Consider the following 21,744-nt stretch of genomic DNA (forward strand, 5'->3'; position numbering starts at 1 on the left):
GGTGTTAGTTACAGGGGTGCCGGACGTACGGGGGGAGGGTGTTAGTTACGGGGGTGTCAGGCGCAGTGTGGGGGGGTTAGTTATCCCCGGGGAGGGGAGGGGAGGAGCGGGGCGCTGAGGGGAGCAGCTCACGTACGGTGCACACGGAGCAGCAGGGCTGGCCCAGGCTCCTGCCCGCGCCGAGGCAGGTGCGGGAGGAACTCCGAGGCCTGCCGCAGCCCACCAGCGGGGGGACCGCCGCCGTCCCGAGCTCACAGACCGCGCCGCCGGCCGGCGCCGAGCTCCCCAGCCACAAAGCCGGCGGCGCCGGTGGAGGCCTAGGGCGAGCCGAGCCGAGCCGAGCCCCCAGCGGGCAGCCCCGCCCGCGGACACCGACATCTCCCCCCCGCCCGCCACGCGAGAGGCTCGCCTCAGCCTCGCCTCAGCCTCGCGGCTCGCAACCGCCCAACGAATCGATGCGAGTTGGCGCGTCACCCGCGGCGCGTTGGTCGGGCAGGCGCGGGGGAGTGCGCTGCGCGCGCAGCCCCCTCGCCTAAGTCCCTTCCCCCCCCCCAACATGGCGGGCGGCTCGGCGGGAGGGACTACCTCTGAGGCAGCGGGGCTCTCGCGAGAGTGAGGGGGGGCACTTCTCGCGAGACGCGGCCGCGGTAACGCGGAAGTGGCGGGGCCTAGAGCCACCGCCACTGCCGCTGGGGGGCCCGGGAATCGGATCGGTCCGGTCCGGTCCGGTCGGGGCAGGCGGCGGAGCTGGAGTAAGGGTGGCCGTGGGGGGGCAGGACTTCCCCGGCCCGGCTCGGCTCGGCTCGGCTCGGCTCGAGCCGCCGCCGCGAGCTGAGCTCTCCCGCCCCGGCCCCGCCGCCCTCCGCTGCAGCCTCCTCCCCCGGCTTGTGCCCCGAGCAGCCTCCCGCAGCGGGGGTCCCCCGTGTCCCGAAGGGCCTCTCCCGGCCCCAGCTCCGCGGAGCGCCCCCGACCGACCGGCCCTTTCTCTGCTCCTGGCCCCGGTGTGAGCGGCGGCGGCGCGCGGGTGAAGCCCCCCGGCCTGCCCCGCTCCATGGTGGGGTTCGGGGCCAACCGGCGGGGCGGCCGTCTGCCTTCCTTCGTCTTCGTGGCCCTGCTGCTGCTGATCGCCGTCCTCGCCTTCAACTACTGGACGGCCTCGTCCCGCCAGGCCCTGCTGCAGGAGGAGGTGGCCGAGCTGCAGGGCCAGGCCAAGCGCGGCGAGGTGGCCCGCGGGCGGCTGGAGAAGAGGAACTCCGACCTCCTGGCCCGGGTGGACTCCCAGCAGAAGCAGCTGGAGCAGAAGGAGGCGGACTACAGCCACCTGAGCGGCCAGGTGCAAGCCAAGGACAGGCAGGCCGCCAAATGCGAGGACAGCAAGGTAAGGGGGGGCCAAAGTCCTGGCACGACTGTCGGGTGTGAACAGTTACCGGCCCCTGTGCTTTGCAGAGTGCCGGCTTTTCTGGGGTTTTGGGATATATTCTTATCTGCCCCAAGTAACTCCTCTGCAATGCCCAATATAGAGAAATACCATTCGGCCTCAGAGGCAGAGTCCGGGCGTTGTTATGGAGACCTCTGCTAGGGCTAGTGACTTCTATGGTTATCCTAAAAGTTGCAATTCCTGAGGCATGGTTGGTTGAATTGGGTGCAAGAAATATTAGCTATTTGATGATAGCCTGGGAAATGAGTTAATATGCTGCTGGCCAGCTCATTTTTTCTTTTAGTCTCTTTCCTTACATTTTTTTCTTCTATCTGATCTGTTCTGACTAATGCAAAAGACACCTAGAGCTTTAAAGCTAGGGAACTATTTTCTATCTGGCCTCATGGGTAACATGTTATGAGCAAATGATTTTTCTACAACATATTGAAAAGCCAAGATAGTTCCTGCCTGCCTGCACTTTTCTTGACCACTTAAATTTCAAAACTTGTATAGCAAGTTGATTTTGATTTTGTAAGCTCATAGAACCATGGGGTTAGAAGGGACCACAAGGGTCATTTAGTCTAACTCTCTGCCAAGCTGGGGTATTTGTTGTGTCTAAACCAACCAAGGCAGATGGCTATCCAGCCTGCTTTTGAAAACCTCAAGTGAAGAAGCTTCCACAACCCCCTGAGGCAGTCTGTTCTATTGTCCTACTGTTCTTACAGTTTGGAAGTTTTTCCTGAGATTTCATCTAAATCTGCTATGCTGTAGTTTGAATCCATTGCCTCTTGTCCTGCTCTCTGTGGCACAAGAGAACAACTTTGCTCCATCTTTTTAATGGCAGCCTTTCAAGTATCTGAAACCTGCTGTCATATTCCGCCCTTAATCTTCTCTTTTCCAAACTAAACATACCCAGTTCCTTCAGCCTTTGCTCATATGGCTTGCATTCCATCCCTTTGATCATCTTTGTTGCTCACCTCTGGGTCATTTCCAGTTTTTCAACATCCTTTCTATACATTAGTGACCAAAATCGGACACATTACTCCAGATCAAAAATACCTTTTTTTTCTTTTTTATAATTTCATAGCTAAAATCAGTCATGGCTGGTGCTAGTCAGCTCTGTAGGGATATTTTAAACTAACAATGAAAAATTATATTTTCCATTTGGTTTGTCATGGGAAAGGGTGCATGAAATAGTTTTGTGCTGGTAAATTTTCAAGGCAACTTTGTAAGGCTGTGTTAAACAAGCAGCTCTTTTTAATAGAAAGAAACTCGGGATGTGGTGGTAATAGTTTGAGATCACTGATGTGATTGAATTTCATAAGAGACCCTTTATATGGTGGTAGGTGCAGTGTTGTTTGAATGTAGTTAGGTATCATATTCTTTTGGTTGAACGGTTTGTCCTTTAAGACTATTTTTGTAATAGAACTTAAGGTAATATCACTATGTAACTGAAATTTGTATTGCTTTTTTGAATGTCTTTCTTCCTGATTCACATCACACATTTAATGAATTTTACAACAAAATATGATGATCAAATAGCATGATATAAAATCTGATTGGAATTTGACTAACCTACTGAAATAAGAACTGTCAAGGTTGCTGGTTTTAAAAACTGCCGTACTTAAACAGTGATTATGCCACATATAAATGAAGAATTTATCTTATTCTGATTGGTAGGAAGTATGGTGGGAGAGCACCACAAATTTTGCCTTTTAAATGGCAGCACCGCATATGTTGGTCTGTCTATAATGAAATCATTATTTGCCTTATTTCCCACTGCAGCAATGAATGAGCTATTCAGATCTTGCTATTGATGTGATAGGTTTTTCCAATCATTCAGTGTTTGCTGGGAATTCAATTTTGAGTGCTTAGAAAAATAGACAAAAGAGAGACAGTGTGATTAACTGTCTTGTTTTAGAAGTTGATACACCTTTCTGAAAAACAAATACTGATACAGAATAAAAGAATGATACTACTGCATTTGATTTTGCAGCTGTTTGTGTTTGGTTAATTACTAAAAGTATGTTCTACTGGGATACTAAAATAAATTAAAGTAAGGCAGTTAGAAAACTATATTGTACAGTTTTTTGTGATTTGTAAGTTACAGCTGGCTGAAACTTTCCAAACTTCAATTTTTGTTGAGTTTTTCATTGCAATTTCAGTGAAATAAAGTACTGGTTTTTTTGTTTGAAAACTTGATCAAATTCGTCTGACTTCTTGGTCAGCTCTCTCCTAAGTATAGCTATGACACTAACTAAGAGAATCTCTTGCTTTCTAAAATGCTTGGCTTATTACTCTTTTACTCTTATTGCATGGCTTTTAAAAGCCAAATGTTTAACAGCAGTTTGTATTAAAGATATTTAAGTTTCCTTAGTAGTATTTTAGATCATAACTCTAAAGTCTGACGCTTGAATTTTAGCTAAATATGGTTATCTTGAGTTTACATATTCAGCTAGAGATGTAGTACTACAACAGATTTATGCAGAATCTGTGGTCACAGAATACAGAACTCTTCATTGGTACATTGTTATAACTGGCAACTATAAAATTGTACTGGGAGTACTCCATGGTAAACTGGCAATGATTGGGTTAAATGATATGGCTTGCTTGTAACAGAGAGCTGGTTTAAACTCAGACTTCCAAAAAAACCTATCTTCTGCAGGGAGAACTAAAGCTATTTTTCACTTGAAAAGGCTTTTATGAATCACTTAATTAAAAAGAGATGAATTTTAACAAATGAAAGTTTGTGGCTGCTTAGCTGTATTATTTATTCTTTTTAAGATACCTTTCTCTATATAGAGTGGATATTCTATAAAGTATCTACTTTTCATAGCATTCGGTTTATTCCAAACAACACTGAATCTAAATCACCAAGTTATAGTGGATCCTTTTAATTCTGCATCCTGTACATTTCTTCAAACAAAATTGGGAGAGGAGATTATGCCATAGGTTGGGCCTACCAGCATTGACATAGTGCATGCAGTGAGAAATCCAGGCTTCACGGAGTCTCATTATTTTGCTTGTGATGAGAATGCCACTTTGTTCTTGTTGAAAAGAGAACATTAAAGCATTTCTGTTTGGAATATTCCCTGTGCAGCAGTAAAAACCCAGAAGACTTAGGGCCCAGATATTATCAGTAAGCACATAAAGTAGTGCTTTTGGTAGTGTATTTAAGCACCTTCCCAAGGCCTCACTTTAAGTTAAAATTATAGGTAAAAAGGACATTACAATTATTTAGTCCTCCAATGTTAACATATATTAAGTGTTTTATTGTAATGAGAAATGTCTTGATTCAATTTGTTGCTACCTAAAATCAGTTTGTTGCCTTTTTTAAAAAGCCCTCATAGAAAAAGTTCATGGCAAAGACTGATGAGGTCTGGTACAGAATCTTCTCCTTCACTTTACAGGAAGTGTTTTATTGACAGTTTTCGTTGGAATCTGTCTCGCATAACAAATGATAGTATGACAGGAACACAGAACTCAAAAACCAAATACCACAAAACCATGCTGCCTAGATCCAGAGGCACAGTATGAATTGTAAATACTGCAGAGCAGTACAAAATATGACTCTTTTTAAAACAAATGTTTGTGGATACTTTTTACATTTACAATGGGATTCATGTAAATGTGGTATGAGATCTATGCAGCAATATATGAGAGCTTCCACTTCCAGTAAACCCACACTATGGACAGTTCTCAAAGTAGAATGTTTAAATATTTACAAAGGTGTCTGAAGCGGCAAACCCTCAGAGAAGACAACTGCATATGTTTGAGCGACAGGTGAATCAGATGATCACTTTCCAGCAGAGCTTAAAACTCCCCCAGAGGCACTGATTTGGAAGTAGTGTTGGTTAATACCTATTGCAAAATCTGCACTGAGGAAGCAACAGAAGGCATTTATAGCCCCATTTTTTATGGTGTACAGCTAATGGAAAGCCAAGTGAGTTTTGGAATATTGCAGTAGGATAACTACTCAACACACACCCCCCCCCCCCAAGAAAAGAGAATATTTAAGAACTACAGCAAGGATATTATCAGTGGGCATATTTTCAAACAGCTTAAGACATGGCAGGGGTTTGCAACTTTCTTTTCTTTATCCAGTTCTCGTCCATGTAAGAAGGAACTAGTTCATTGCAGCTGTTCTTCACACAGTAACCTAAGTGCAGCCCTACCTGTAAATTATTCCAGAAAGCCTCAGGGCTTTGCCTTTGTTGCTTTCATTCATTATCTTTAAGTAGCAAAGACAAGAGACCTACCCAGAATTTTGTATCCTCCACAATGGCTTTTTTAAAAGTCCCGTTTCTTGCTTTTGTGCATAGCATTTGTTTCAGAACAGTGCAAATAGTGCTAGACTCCATGAGAGATGTAGATGGGAGAACTGTACTCCCTCCATGTCTTCCTTTATAAGTGGTGATGAAACACAGTCCCTGGACTGGAGAGAAGCGTTTTCCCCTCACATTATGGACATTTGTCTGTAGTTAAGCTCTCTCAGCTAAGGGCTATTTCATGATTTATTTTTTTCTGTTTTTGTTTTTGGGGTTCAGTTGAGGAAAGAGATGTTGGGAATATTTATATCTTTCTCAGATGATTTTCCTACAGCAGGAAACAGTCCCCTCTCAAATTGTCTTGAAGTCAAGTACTTCACAGAAGGGTAGAACAGAGTAGGTCAGGAGAAGAAGGATCAGTCAGCAGAAGTAAGGCTTCCTGTATAAGAGACTCCACAATATTGGTTCTAAAGAATGTTACAGCACTATCTTTAGGGTTTTGAGTAACACAAACTAGGGAGAAGTTAATTGGTGTGTTAAGCATGCAACTTAAAACATGCAAATTTAAGTTTTTAAATATAATTTTCCTGTTGGATTTAAAGGTTGGATTTTAGGTCCCCTTATGGGAGATGAATAAGAGCAGTAAATATAAAGGTTTTTATGTATGCCAGCAGTAACTATTTTGGAAAGTACAGAAGTTATGTTTATGTAGAATTTCTGATTTATAATAGAGAGAACTTTGCTTCATATTTATGATCATATAAACTGATTTTTATTATGTTAGATTTTGGTCTTCTATAAACTCCATGCCAAAATGCACCTTTCCAAAGTTCTGAGCACTCTTGATACATTAAAAACAGGAATAAGCTTTGTATCTCCTATGTTCTATCTTACTGCATGGCATTTGATCGCCAGCTCTGTGACCAATACAGTTTAAACGCTCATTACACTTTGTCACTGGACAGAAATCCCACCCTCAATTGCCTCAGCTTCTCTTAGTGCTCGCTCAGTGGGATTAGGCTTTGCAGTGCATCTAGAAGGACCATAAAGCCCACCCTTTATGAATTAATATGTTGTGTTGCATTTTAAATGGATGGACTTTGGACATCTTACTAGTTAGTAACGAATTGCTCCCTCCACCACTTCCATCTCCGGACCACTTTCGGAAGAGAGGTGTGAAATAGTAATTTTGCCTCAGCACTAGAGCTATTTTGGGCAGTGCCTCTCAACACCCTCATCTAGGAAGATTTTTTATTTACTTATTTTGTCTGGGCGTGCAGTTCATTGCTGCTACTGCTACCCTTGTGTGTATCTCTGGCAGAGGGTGGGCCAGGCTTGTGTAGTCTGTCACAAAGAAACTCGTCTTGATGTAGCAGTATATCTCCGAAAGAATCTGTCTTCTATTATGTCCTCTGACTGTAACTGTCAGCTACGTGCCTTGGTGTACGTAGTGTACTTTGGACATCTCAGGATTTTGACAGTTGCTGAATGTTTGAAAACTGTGACAGTTATAAATATCTGAACCTATGGGACAAATGGAATTATGATGTTAATCAAGAATTGAGTTGCCTACCTTTTTAGAAAAACAAAACACGTGCGCACACATACACCCTAAACCATTCCGTGAAGTTTTCTTTTTTTAAGGGAATGAATAATCCTATTAAAATGGGGGGAGAGGGCGGGCAAGGGAATGTTAATGCATCTTAAGACCTGAGAGCAGATGTGGCTTTTTTTAAAACAGGCACTCATGTGTCTGATTCAGAGATGTTAAAACTTCAGATGGTAGGTGGGGATTGAAATATCTAATGTCCTTTTTTTCCCAAAGGGGTGTGGTCCATAGTTAAAAGTAACACTAAATAAATTGTGGCTATGTTAAAAAAGGAAGATAATTGAATTTTAATGCTTAGTTAAAATGAACAATACAGAAGCCATACTCGGGAATACTTAAGAGACAAATTTCTTTCAAAAACTAACTGTGCAGGGGTCAGTTTTTCACAATTCCTTGGCTCTACATGCTGTTTCTTTGGTCAGAGACATTGTTCCCTCGCTTCTAGTATTTTTCCTTTTTGCTTTTATTCGTTCTTGTATGAAAAAATAAATATAAGGTATTTTGGCATGATGATAATGGCATTATATTTACACTTACCTTTGCATTTGTTCTGATTTGATTGTAATTACTAGTGCTTTTACATCATAAAAAATAGGCCTTCATTGAAGTCTGGCTCTATCTGAACTGAGGCAGATCTCTTAAAGACATGCTTTCATGTTAAAAGTATTGTTTTAAAGCAAATATTCTTAGCTGTCTTGCCATATCATCTTACTTGAGTACAACTGAAACATTTAAAACGTTTCACCACTAATGCTGTTTACTTTGCAGCACTTTGGTTTGGACAGAGAAATCTTGACTAGTATGTTCAGTTTATTCTCATGTAGTACCACAATGCAACCTTAATATTACAGCAGTTGGTACATATTTATGTTTAAAGCTAGACAATCTGATCTCATTTGGCTTTGTTTATCTCCAGTGTTTCTATTAAAGGTAGGTTTAGCTAAACCTGTCTAAGCAAAACCTATATATGAGACTTAACCTGGTGGTGACATTTGTAAAAGAAATGTATGATTGATTATACTTGCAGCACCTTCCATCTATGATTCTGAAAGCCCTTTACACAAGTTTCTAAAACTGCACTTTTACTTAACCGTGAGATCAAAATGTGTTCAAATGTACCTGGCTTATTCAGGTGTAAATATAGATTTACATCTTTTAGAATAATTAAACTTCTTTGCAGATCAAGCTACAGAACAATGTATCATATCAAATGGCAGACATACATCGTTTAAAAGGTAAGGAATTTACTACTTACAGGTCAAGTGTGAGAATAGAATACTAACACTAAAGTCGTTCAGAATGCCTGGGTATTGAGGAATGTACGCTAAATGAAAATCTAGAGTATGTCTGGTGCTGGAGTAATAAGTGGCAACATGCATCCTTCAACTGTGGAAGTTTCATAAATCATTGTAATTCATTATCTGGTTTTGATAATAAGGGCTGGATAGATTTCCATATCAGCCTTTGCTAGAATGCATGCTCTCCTCCATGAAAAGACTTTTTCAAAATACCCAAAATCATTTTCAAGGTAAAATATAATCTAATATTCTAGGTACAAGTAATATCAAACTGGTATTAGGTAATTTGTCTAGTGAGGTAAAAATTGTAACTGAAGATGTAGGGAAAGAGAAATCTTCAGACTCCTGCATAACATAGAAAATTATAGAAATGGGAAAAGACCAGGAAACTCCATCGAGGCTCTGTCTACCTTCTCCTGGTGTGTATTGGGAGAATTGCATCTGTGTGCCCCAAATTTTGATTCCTAACTTGCTTATGATCTTGGCTTTCTGTTTAAAGCAATTGAGAGTAATTAGTACCAATAAACAAGAGTAGGCATCTTAAATCTCATATTTGCGTCCAAAGCAGCAAGGAGGAGAAACTTCTAAAGTAGCTGTTCTGAAAACTAACATGTATGTTAAACATTAATGTAGATAGGTGTCAAAGTATAATATGTATCCTTTTGTAAAATTTCTTGGAGTAAAAGAAGCACAGAATGTCTGCTGTATGCTAAGAATATTTATCTAGTCTAAATTGCTGACCCTATGGAGGATTCTATTTATATTGCTGTATTTTTCAAAACAACAAGGCGATAGCAGGAGATAAACATGAAAATTATTTCTGACAAGTAGATGCATTATATAGCCCTTCTGAATTTAAGAGAGATAAATTTTTACCCTATATTCTTAATATGAAAGGTCACAAGTAGTATTCTTTGCTTCAAAATAAATGTGTATGAATTGATTTCTAGTTTACATGAATAACTTATGTGGCATGTTCTATAACTATATAATATTTTATAAAGATTCCATGAGGGGTGGGAATCAAGAAATATAGTAGAGATCAGAAAGCTTTGAAAATGAGCAGTGTACAAGCAGCATCAGCGGTAAAAGGTTTGGGGGGGGAGAAGAGGGTCTTTTTTCTACTCACTTTGCTTTGTGTGATTTCACAATTAGAACAATTAGCAGAATTACGCCAGGAATTCATTCGTCAAGAGGACCAGCTTCATGAGTACAAGAAGAACAATACTCGCCTTGTGAGGAGGTTGGAGTATGAGAGGTATGATGGCGTTGAGTGTCTGAAATACAGATTTGTGTACATTTCTCACAGATGTGAACCCACATTAAAGCATAGACTAGTCAAATAGATCTTTAATCCTCAAACATAACTGTAACCAATAGATAGCTGACAAATCAAAGAAGCTGTCAAGATTTCCTATGTAAGTCTTTATTTTCTGGTGTTTGTGTTTTTGTTGGAAGTGGGAAATTCTTTAGAGAAATGTGACTTCCCAGAATTGTGCCAAGTTAAGGTTTTTACTCAGTTTGACTTAAATCTTGTCTCAAGTAGGAATTGACAGTAGAACAGGGGTGGCCAAACTGTGGCTCGTGAGTTGCATGTGGCTCTTTTACAGTTAAAGTGTGGTTTGCGGAGCCTCCTATGCCCCTTCCCTCATTCTCTGCCTGCCAGACTGAGGTGAGGAGCTCAGAGCTTCTGCCCTGCAGCAGGGTGGTGGGGCTAAAGGATTCTGCCCAGTGGGGAGGGGAATCTCGGGGGCGGGGGAAGGGAGGGCAGTAAGTTTGACCACCCCTGCAATTGATTTAAATACAATAGAAGAACTATCTGTGGGTTATTGAAGTGTTTAGAGTATGTTTATCAAGGTCTTCCTGACAAATTTATTTGATTAGGATTTGAGGTAAAAATATTGTGTTTAGGCTGAAATTAGCTTGAAATGTCTGCTTTAAATTTGGAATAAAGAATCAAATTTTAGGAAGTAATTCTTTTCCCCACATATTGTAGGGAAGGGTGAGACAGAGTAATTAACTTGGAGAAAAGGCTTAACGTTTCTGAAAAGACCGTTTGTAATGGGTTTGGTTACGTGTGTGCATTGAGAACCTGTCAGGACAAAAATACATAGAGTGGAACATTAAAGTTTTGCACGGCTAGTACCTTTTCATGGTTTATCCCCACATTTCTTAATTTGTGGACCCTCCTTGTTTCACATCTAGGCCTAAAACTTTTTTTAAAATTAGCTTTACTCTCGTATTTGTCCTTTCCTTTCCCTTTCCTGTTTGTCCATGTGTTCCACCTTTCCCTCTTGAAGCTGCTGTAATAATCTCATGCTCTTTTGTCATCAGTATTAATTGGCTATGGCTAGCACATAAAAGATCCTACCTTCCTCTCTGTCAACTCCAAGCCTTACAGGAGATAACATTGAAAGAGAGTAGAGGGAGGCAGACATAGGCAGCCTGGGTTTAGCTCCAGAAAGCCTAATGGGGTAAGCCAAGGAATTTTCCCTCTTCAGGTGGTAGCTCTGTATTTTTCAGTTATATGCCTGTAACTAAACACTCTATGGAATGGAATACATTAAAACTGCAACTTAGTACAACTGTTCACTCTGCCAGTATACATGTGCAGGAAGGAATGCACTGCGTTGTACCTTGGTTCCTTTTAACTTTAACAAATTTCTGATAAATAGAAAAGCCCTAATATTTCCTTCTGGACTGCAGGGTTTTTAGACACTAACTTGCTGATATTTTAACTAAATGAATGGTTTAACCTTTTCATCTCCTAGGGCATTCTTAAACACACTTAATTATACAGCTTGTAGGAATTTATCCACTACTGTGATCAGTTCTGAAACTTATTCAAAAATATTTAAATACCTTACACCATACAACAAGAACACTAACCCAGGAACCTATCTCTGCAACAAACCCAGCTCTGCCCACACATCGACTCTAGTGACACCATCACAGGTCCTAACCACATCAGCCACACCATAAGGAGCTCATTCACCTACACATCTACTCATGTTATATATGCCATCATGTGCCAGCATGCCTCTCTGCCATGTATATTGGCCAAACCAGACTGTCACTATGCAAAAGAATAAATGGACACAAATCAGACATAAAAAATGGTAACATCCATAAACCAGTAGGAGAGCACTTCAATCTCCCAGGACACTCTGTAGCTGACTTGAAAGTTGCCATACTTCTACAAAAAAACTTCAAAAACAGACTTCACCGAGAAACTGCAGAGATGGAACTCATATGCAAACTTGACACAATCAGACTGGGTCTGAATAGGGACTTGGAATGGTTCTCTCATTACAAGAAGTAATTGTCACTGTTCACACATTCTCACCTCCTAATCAATGGTTGTGAATAGGCCTCATCTACTCTAACTGAATGGACTTTATTTACACCTACCCTCCCCATTGTTGTTCCTTACCCTTGGATATATATATATATACCTCCTATCTGATTTCTGTTTCATGCATCTGATGAAGTGGGTTGCAGCCCACGAAAGCTTATGTCTGCAGAAATTTGTTAGTCTTTAAAGTGCTACAGGACTCTCGTTGTTTTTACAGTTCTAACAAATTCTGAAGATAAGAATTTGTGTTTTAAAAAGGTGATTTCTGAAGAATAGAGAATTAAGGTGGATGAGAGATTGTGGAAAGCTACTTTGTTTAAAGGAAAAGGTTTCTAAGATTTATTCAAGATTAGCTAACTGACCACTGGCTTTGTCTATTATAAACTAATAGTGACACTCTTGCACAGATTATCGTCTCAATATCAAATAAATATTACTAATTCTATGTATACTCTATACATGAAATCAAGCACTCAGAACTTAAGAAATGCTATAATTAAGGTTGCCGGTGCAACTGTGATTTGGTCTTCTAGTTCATGTGTGTTCCAATTATCTTTAATTATGGTCACCCTTTTTTTCCGTAGTACCTTAAGCCTGGCATTCCCTAACTTTTTTTTATTGCTTTACTCTGCACCCTTAATATATTTTAGTCTAGTTTTGTGTTTTTCCCTAGTTTAAAAAAAAAACAAAAAAACCCTGACAAAACATACCATCATACTGCATAATATTGACACTAAAGATTCCAACCATGCTGATGAACTACATGAGATTCACTGCATATACCCTATTACTTGAGCCACAGAGTATCTGATAGTAGTAGTAGTAGTTTGCCATCCTCTATGACAATGGTTCCCAACCTGGGGGGTGGGACCCCCTTGGGGCGGGCGCCAAAGATTACAGGAGGTCCATAAAGCTTCAGTAATATTGAGGTCATTGAGCTCTGCGCCCGGCGCAGGCGCCCCCCTGCCCATCCTGGCCGGAGTGGAGGAGCAGCCCTGCACTGGCTGGGTGCTTAGCCAGAGAGAAGCAGCCCTATGCCAGCGGGGGCCTGGAGCAGACGCAGACAACCTGCCAGGGCCCACCTACATTACCATCTGTCCATGAGGGACAGGAAGAGGTGGGGCCACATGAGGTGTGCAGTGGTGGCTATGCCAGGGAAGGCTGGGCTTCTTACTCAGATAAGAGTCATTTATTATTATTAATGTAATTTAGTGTTGTCGTCATTATATGTGTTTATAGGGGGTATGTATGTTTATGGCTGGTAAGGGGGTGGGGTGGGGAGAGTGGTGGGAGCGTGTGTGTTTTACCTAGTATTAACTAGTGGGGCTTTCATTCAAAAAGTTTGGGAACCACTGCTCTAGGAGGATGAGCACTGGAGAGGAAGAGACACTTTACTAGTGAGTTTCACAGATATTTGCTGATGGGAGAGGAATGGTGAGACTCAGGGATTTTGGCCCTGTAAGTGAGTGTGCTTTCGTGGTCACAGACCCTTCTGCTCTCACCCCACCTCTGAAATCTTGACCTTTTCTGCTCTATCCTAGTCCCTGTTCCTCAAGTTTCTTGTGCCAGTCCATTTTATTTTTCTTAATAGAATATAAATCAAATGTGTGACTGTTAATGTGCTTCCAATTAAGTTTGCAGTGTGGACAACAGATAAGAGAAATGAAAATGCAACATGAAGAACATTTAAAGAAGTTAATGGACCAAGTTGTACAAGATCAAAAGGTGAATAGTGGCTAAAAATATAGTCATTGGAATTGGGAATTTTTTTTTTTTATTTAAGGGTATTGTCATCTTGAGCGATAAAATTGGAACTAGTTTGGATATCTGGGACACTGGCTTGGGTTCACCAAAATTTTAGCTTATAATTTTGTTTTTTATTCTGTTTTAGTTCTGGACTGGTAATACATTTGAGGTCTGTCTTGTGAATCAGCAGCTCTAGAAAACACATGCTGTATCCCATATTGGAGCTAGATGCTAAATTTTTTCCAGTGATATATGCAATGTAACTATCTCTGTTAGTCCAAGGCCTCTGTATGGTAACTTCCTATTTGAGGCAGAGTGGTAGGAAACATAGTACCTGTTAGAAATGATCAAACTAAATTTTCCTAATGTTTACTATATAAGATAGTACAAACAAAATGTGTGTGTTCTGGTGGAGTAATGGTTTTCTTGGCATTCCTTTGGGATGACTGTCTTATCTGCTTCACGAATTGTGCAAGTAGTTCTGCCATTCCAAACTCATGCCAGTAAAAGCTTTGTACAACCATACAATCGTCCATTTTCTCTCTAGATATAAATGTAACAGCATGCTTTCAAGCCAGTCAGCAGCCTAGCAACACTATTTGTGAGTGACGTTCATGTCTGTAAAATGAATTTCAGGTACAAATCTAAGTAATTGCACCTTATTTAATATGCATCTGCATTCAGATAGAGGTATAACTACTCAGATTTGCACCCGTTTCTATTCTGGGAATATAAATTGTTCCTGCAAAAAGAAATTACAGAATTAAACTCTGTATGAACCAATTTAGAACTGTTGTGCTGTAAATGGGAGACATTGCTTTGGCACCAGACATTCAGAAATGCTTACCCTTTTGGTGTATCTGTTGGGGGAAGAGAATCATGGTCAAGGTGGGCCCCTTTACAAGCCATAAGCTTAGATTCACTCAGGACCTCCTGTGGTTGAAGTCTGATTTTGTGTTACCTTTCTGAAGGCTTTTTTCCCTCTTGCCCTGAGACACATTTTTTGGTCTTACAACGTTCTTGAACTGACTTTTCTTTCTGATGGCTTCACCTCCTGCACAACTGCAAGAATTGACTCATGTTTGGAGGGCAGCATGTATACTTGGCAGGCGGTGGCAGATGTTGGCCTATAGTGGGTCTGACTCATGATCTGCCGTATTACCCACTGCTCTCAAGATTCAAAAAATTAAGAGTTTGGAGCTGACCATTCTCCCCTTAAGGATTCAAGACCTAGGAGTGAGAACTCTGCAAGATATGTTCAGAGAAGCAGAATTGCACGGTGATTTTTTTTTTCCCTGCCCCCCTTTTTAAGGGTCATCTTTATTAATGTTTAGTCTGTTTTAACAACAGGATGCACTGAGAATCCAGCCAAGACAAGACATTGAACTGGGTTTGAATGATGATCAGGCAATATCTAAGACTGTTCAAGAGACAGATGAGAAAAATACAGTAAAGAATGAAGAACCCTCAAGCAATCACATCCCAAACGACAAAGGTATTTCCTTTGTGTCACTTCAGATAAATAGGGGTTAATTGTGTTCTGTCCCTCCCCATCAAACAGAGTCATGAGTTTTATTTGTCCTATCTTTAAAATAAATAAATAAAGCTGTCTGCCTCAGTTCAGTCCTTGGCTAGATATTCTCATTACAAAAGCTGCTGCTTGGTGCCCTTGTCCTTCTCAGCATAGAGGGAAAAGATTGAGGCCCACTAGCAGGACAGTGTGCAGAATCTTGTGCTGTCGTTGCTAGCATGCTGCCTGGTCTGTGGATAACGTACTTGATTCCAGTACTGTCAGCCCAGTGCCATTCACCAATGCTAAATTCACTTTAACTTCAACAGATCAGTACAGCAGAACTTAATGTTTTTATTTTGACAGAGAAAATCAAACCAGGAGGTGATGCAGGCATGCCTGGAATAGAAGAGAATGACCCTGCTAAAACTGAAGATACTCCTGCTGGTTGGAAAATCATGTTCTACTTTTTATAGGCTCTTGCTATTTGATATAGTTCTAATTAAATCTATGAAGTTTTAGACAGCCAATTATTCAGTCAGCATAGTCCGGATGATTTAAACCCATATATGTTAGGAATTATGTGTCAATGCAGACTTTTTCAGTCAGAAAGCATTCAGATTTTTGGTAGAGAGTAAAAATGTCAAGTGCTTAAGTCAGTGGGAATTAAGTTGCTTTGTCATTCAAGTTCTTCTGAAAACTTTATCCAGAAATTTTAATTTCTCATTTGTAGCACTGGGATTTTAAACTAAAATTTGGTATAAATAGAAGATTGTTAAAGTAAAGCCTAGAATATAGTGGTGGTTGTATTGGACAAAACTTAATGTGAATCCATTTATTTTCTTTAGGTTTAAAGAAGCCTCTTATTTCAACTTCTCAAAGTGAAGATCATCAACCCAATATGAATCTTCCTACTGTACAGCCCAATGTGCCAAATATGGTGCCAGGTATGAACTCTAACAGACGACATTTCAAAATTTCCTAAGGTCTCGTTCAATAGTTAACTAACTTCTGCTACCAAATCATTTATTGTTAGATACAAGCATCCACTGACTGTCTTTTAAAACCACAGTAAACAGTAAATAATGATTCTAAGCGTAACCAGTTAGATTTAGTTCTATTAATGTCACGCAAAGAGCACGGGTACAGAAGATGATGATGTGGATTTGGCGTTTGTGTTTAAAGTCTTGGGGAAAGGTTGGATTCTGTTTACACTATAGTTCAAAATGCATGTTCAAATGCTGTCCTTGTTGGAAAGGTGAAACACAGTTTGTGTTTGTATAAATTGACCATACAGCTTTAGGATATTTATTAGTTGTGCCAGTAGGACTAGCAATGATCAAAAGGAAAATATATCCCATAACAGTCCACTGCAAATTCTTAAAGAAGTTAAACTTTAAGATATTAAAACTAGTGGATTTTTGTGTTCAAACGTTGTATAAGTATAAGCTTAAAATGTTTGAAATTTCCAAATAGTAGGTCTTTAAGAAATATCTTTTTCTACATCTATTTCTGTAATTATACATGGCTCTCACTTTGCTTCACAAAGACTATTGTTCTGTGTAAAATTTGTTTTCCTTATCTGTGTAAGAAAAGCAGTAGACTGTCTGAAATATTGGCCCCACTGAAGTCAATAGGATTTTTGCTATTGAAATCAAGGGGGCGAGGGTTTCACTTTCTGAAAAGATTCTCTGTGTTCCACCACCCTGTTTGCAATGGCTTTACATTTAAATCATTGCTCCTGAAATTGTAAATGCTGTACAGTAGGTTTTGATTAAAAATTCTGGGCAGAATGCCTAGGTGGGGGAGAAGTTTTAGCATAATACTATGCTCGTGGGGTCAGAATTTTTTCACTATGTATTGAAAAGTATCTGAGTGAAGTGATCAGTGTCTTGCCCTCTTTGTCAATTCAGTATATAGTCCATTCTTCAATTGTCTTTCGAGGGACCTTTGTAAGCTCCCTTTTACGTGGTATGGAAGGAAAACTAAAAGGGCAAACTAACACATTTCTTCATGCTATAGATATAAATGCTGACAATGAAGGAAATGTTAATATTGTAAAGCAGATACCTCCAAATCCTCCTCAGCTCTTGATTCCTGGACAAAACTTGGAAAGTCAAAAAGAACACAAAATTGAAACAGAACTTGGAAAACAAATTCCAAAGGATAGAGTTGGTGGCTTCCAGAAAATGAAGCAAAGTAAGTTGGTTAATACCATTGTGCTCCAATATATTGGGATGCATGTATCTCTTTTAATGTTATATCTGTTGCAGGAACACCCTTTGAAAATAAAGTGACCAATTGTATGGGTGGCCTTATAGAAATTTAAACGTGCAGAAAATTTAAATATGTAAAGATATTAATACATAAAGTACATTCCTTAATTTTCTTAAGACAATAACATAACACTGTTCAGAGAGATTAATTTCAATTATTAAACTCTCTTTATGGGTATAAAAATGTGAATTTTGTTATAAATGGCTACATTTTTAATAGCTGTTAAATATGAAGACATACAATCCAAATATTTAAATCAGTTTGTATGTTGCAGGTAGACAGCTGCTTGTATATACGTGATGTGACTTAACTCATTTTTGACCTTTTTTCTTAGTGGCCATGTTTTGAATGCTGCTATAAAAGAAATAGTTTGGTACTATAACAGAAGAAATATACTTGGTTTGGTTGCCTTTTGTGCATTGTTCAGAAGCTTCTTCTGTTCCAAACATATCTTCCAGAAGAACCCTTATGTTGCCTTATGTCGGTGTTGGGGAATTCTTTTTCTTCTGACAGCAGCAAGTAGCACTTAGTGTGCAAAATGAGTTGTTGTCCTGCCAAGGATGGATTAGTGGGCAGAGTGTTTCAGTCTATGAATAAAAATGACCGATGGGAGTGGGGAAGATGAGAACTTGTTGTAGAAGTTTTAAGGACAACATACATTTAGTGTTGTGATGACTTGTCTGTTAGAGTTAATAAAATTTGAAAATTAAAAAAAAAAAAAATTTAAGGACAGGTGTCAGCCGGCAACTCAGGAGACTGCTGCAATAAACGTGAAACATTTATGTAACATTTAGTTTAATAAAATAAGTGCAATTTTGTGTGTGTGTGAGAGAGAGAGAGAGAGAGAGAGAGATTCAGGTCTTACCATTCCTAATGTACTGCTGCTGCATCTGCAGCTTGACACAGGTAATGAGTATTATGTGCTATTTTCTAAATTAATAAAAATCAAGTTATCTAAAAAATTACACGAAGTATACCCTCCTAGATGTTGTAAAATGCTGTATTGAGTGGTGAATTAACATGTTTTAGTGATCAGATTTGCACCATTGTTTAAGAAATATATGAAGAAGTATCAGTGGGAAACTTGATTTAAATAATTGATTTTCTCTTGGTGATTTAAATCAATTATTTAAATCACCTTGATTTAAATCAATCCATCCTGTTCCTGACTATCCTGTGTACAAACTGAGGTGGCTGACCCAGATGCTACCACAGCTAGGAGTTTTTTAGTAGTGGCCAGCAATGGGGGGCTGGTTACCGTTCAGTCTTTTGGTACCAAAAAGATCTGTTCAGGATGTGCATCCCGCACATTTGCAGGTAACATGGTAGGTCCTTTGGTGTCTGATGTTTCGGTGCCGATGCTTCAGTACTAGTCAAGACATGCATGGACGGATGGATGGAGTGGGACTTTCTTGATGAGGACTGGATCCATAGCTTACAGGAGCACTAACTGACATGGTCTAATCTGGCTCAGGCAATACCCTCAGGGACTTTTCCACAAGGAACAAGTTTTAGGTGGCATTCCCTGTGTGTTTGTGTCTGAAAAAGCATGATATTGAGCACTTGTGCAATATATGTGCTTCACTAATGCAGAAGAGGCACTGCAGGTGTCCATTATTAATTATATATATATATATATAGTGCCCTTGCAAGAGGGATAGGATTTAAATCCTGGGGATTTTGATTTCACCATGTCTAGGCAGTTCTGTACTAGAGCACCTCCCATCTAAATTCTTATTTTTATTTTTTTTGCCAATAGATTTAAAAATTATACTAATCTAACTAAGAATTGTAACTCCATTAACTTAAAAACTAGATCGAGAAAGAAGCTGCACAGTGCTTAACGTGGTTTTCCAGCTTGTCTTTGGCAGTAAGAAGGAAGCAAAGGGTGGTTGTAGCTGTCCAAGCTGTATGCCCTTGGTAATGGGACACTGGAGGACATGCAGGGCACAAGTGAAGCCCCAGGGGATATTGCTGTTCAAAGGAATCTAATCTTGTATGCATGGGGTTGCGGGGAGAAGTGGCACATGCACACCGAAAGTAGAATACTTGTGGACAGTTTCCTAAACAGTAATGGTTTTGTAGGAGTGGTTACTTAGCTCATTACCATATCTGGCTGCAGTCAGCTCATTCAAGAAAAAGGGTAGATGATGGATTGTGTAGATATAATAATTTAGCTCTTGGTGTTTGAGTCCATGGCACTTTACGAATATTAATATAATGAAATATCAAGCTTTTTCAGGGCACATGGCAAAGAGTGAGAGTTGAAGTAAAAGTGAAATCTCCAGGAAATCTGTTTTTTATAAATCAACAGGATTTGTAATACAAGCTTTAGGTGGAAAAACTCACCACCTAACCTACATGAACAATTGTCTGAAAGTTGTTTTCTTGTTGGATGCAGTGGTTCTTTATTTATGTAATGTAATCTTTTGGGATTTTTCTATCGCACCTTTTTATCATCATCTCAAAGCCTATGTTTTCTTTTTCTCTTGTAGTACAGTGATATGGTACACTGCGGCTTGGTTTAGATTATAGTATCCTTTGTTTAGATTGATAGGCTCTAGAGCAAGGAGCATGACTCATACTTCGGGTAGGCATACAACAGCTAGCACAGCAGGGCTCTGATCTCACTTGAGGCCTCTGCCGTACTTCCATAATACAAATAAATAATAATCTTGTCACAACTTTAGGAAGACCTGGCCATGTTAACCAAAAAAACATAAAACCTCTCATGCTCAATCCCTGCAAACTGAGGTTTTTAAAATATACTATAGATTTCCTTTACTTTGATTGGAAATGATATGCCCTTATTTTTAAATTGTTGAGAAACTTGATGTGCAATGTCAGTGAAATTCATTTTTTGTTCTCTTTAAGCATTTGAATGGTTTTTGTTGCCAAATTTTACTGTCCTGTTAAATTACACTTGGCCTGCTTTAAATTTTTTTTATGAAACACTAGAAATTTGTCCAAACACTTCATCTCCTCCTTTCGTGTTTTGCATTGAGGCTTAACCTTTAATGAATTCTCAATGATTCATGTTTTTGTATGTCTTATTTATGTCCAAACACAGAAGCACAGTAAGATTTAAAAATATTGCCAAAGACATTTATTTTCTGATACTAAAATTTTTAATTTTTTTATGCAACTCAGATTAAACTGTTTCTATTCACCTATCAGTGGACAAAATATTGTATGATATGAATTATATTTGAAATCAGGAAAATTTAAGGGAACTATACACTTAGAAGTTGTTCGAATGTCCAGCAAAATTTTCCCAAAAGTTAGCATGTCTCTTAAGAAATGGGATATGTTCTTAATAGCAAACTAAGGTTCATCTTTGCATATGAATCTCTTTATTTGATATTTATAGCTAATTTCAACTAAACTAGTCTAATAGACCATTTATTTTTAAACAAATATAGATTATTCTCTTTAGTCTTCTGCTAAAGCTGGGCACATGTAAATAAAATAATACTATTAGAGATTATTTGAGTGTATTAAAAGCTCACTGTGTCCTTAGACATGTTCCATATACTTTTATCCATTTAGAAATTCTGAAGGGCTTGGCATTTCTTTGAAAGAAGTGTATGGAACTCCCTTTTAACTTATATCAAGTGGCACTTGTCTGCCTCATGGTACCTTTTGGCTGTTCCCAAAGCCCCTTCTGTTGATGGACTGAATATCTAAACCACTGGAGGCCCCTCCTGGTCTTGTAACATGTAGCTGAAGGGCATACCAGCCTGTCCATGTGCTATATGCTGCAAAAGAGAACTTTAGATAGCAAGAAATCTTAGTGATGTTCCAAATACACTCTCTTAAACAATGACTCTGGAAAGCAAGAAAACAATGGAACAATAAAAAATGCAGAACCTACAGTCTCATTACATCAGTTGGCAATGCCTGTTCTGTTGGCCTTAGATTCTCTTTTTAGAGGAACATTTTATTCAAAAATACAACTTTCTGGTGTTTCTGGCATACAGTGGTTACAAGATAAAACCACAGAATGATTTGGGTTAATAAGAGCTACATACAGTCTACCATCATATGTATTGCTCTTCATCATGGCACAGTGGATTTAATTATTTTTAAATAAATCTTTGATAAATATTTGTCCATTCTAGCCTTCAGTATCTGAACTGATGGCAGTTTCACAACTGTCTTTAGCAGCTTGTTCTATGTCCTAGCTGTGTTCCTCAGTTCTTAACCTGAATTATCTGACTGCAGGTTATGCTAATTCTGGCTGACTAAAGTTGATCAATTCTCT

At 39.6% G+C, this 21,744-nt stretch overlaps 1 protein-coding gene across 3 annotated transcripts in view; it reads left to right on the forward strand.

Annotated features, from left to right (window-relative positions):
* The first annotated feature begins 573 nt into the window (after positions 1 to 573).
* The window catches only part of GOLM2 (golgi membrane protein 2), a 29,832-nt gene continuing 8,661 nt past the window's right edge, over positions 574 to 21,744 (forward strand). For all 3 annotated transcript variants that reach the window (XM_067555449.1, XM_067555448.1, XM_067555450.1), the window contains exons 1-8: positions 574 to 1,378; positions 8,475 to 8,529; positions 9,748 to 9,850; positions 13,582 to 13,672; positions 15,044 to 15,188; positions 15,570 to 15,650; positions 16,052 to 16,150; positions 17,226 to 17,402. In XM_067555449.1, the coding sequence (XP_067411550.1) occupies positions 1,052 to 1,378; positions 8,475 to 8,529; positions 9,748 to 9,850; positions 13,582 to 13,672; positions 15,044 to 15,188; positions 15,570 to 15,650; positions 16,052 to 16,150; positions 17,226 to 17,402 (1,078 nt within the window). In that variant the 5' untranslated portion in view covers positions 574 to 1,051. The remainder of the gene's footprint in view (positions 1,379 to 8,474; positions 8,530 to 9,747; positions 9,851 to 13,581; positions 13,673 to 15,043; positions 15,189 to 15,569; positions 15,651 to 16,051; positions 16,151 to 17,225; positions 17,403 to 21,744) is intronic.

This window comes from Emydura macquarii, unplaced genomic scaffold (genome assembly GCF_026122565.2).
Source record: "Emydura macquarii macquarii isolate MOO-44397 ecotype Brisbane River unplaced genomic scaffold, CSIRO-AGI_Emac_v2 contig_1644, whole genome shotgun sequence".
Taxonomy (NCBI): domain Eukaryota; kingdom Metazoa; phylum Chordata; order Testudines; family Chelidae; genus Emydura; species Emydura macquarii.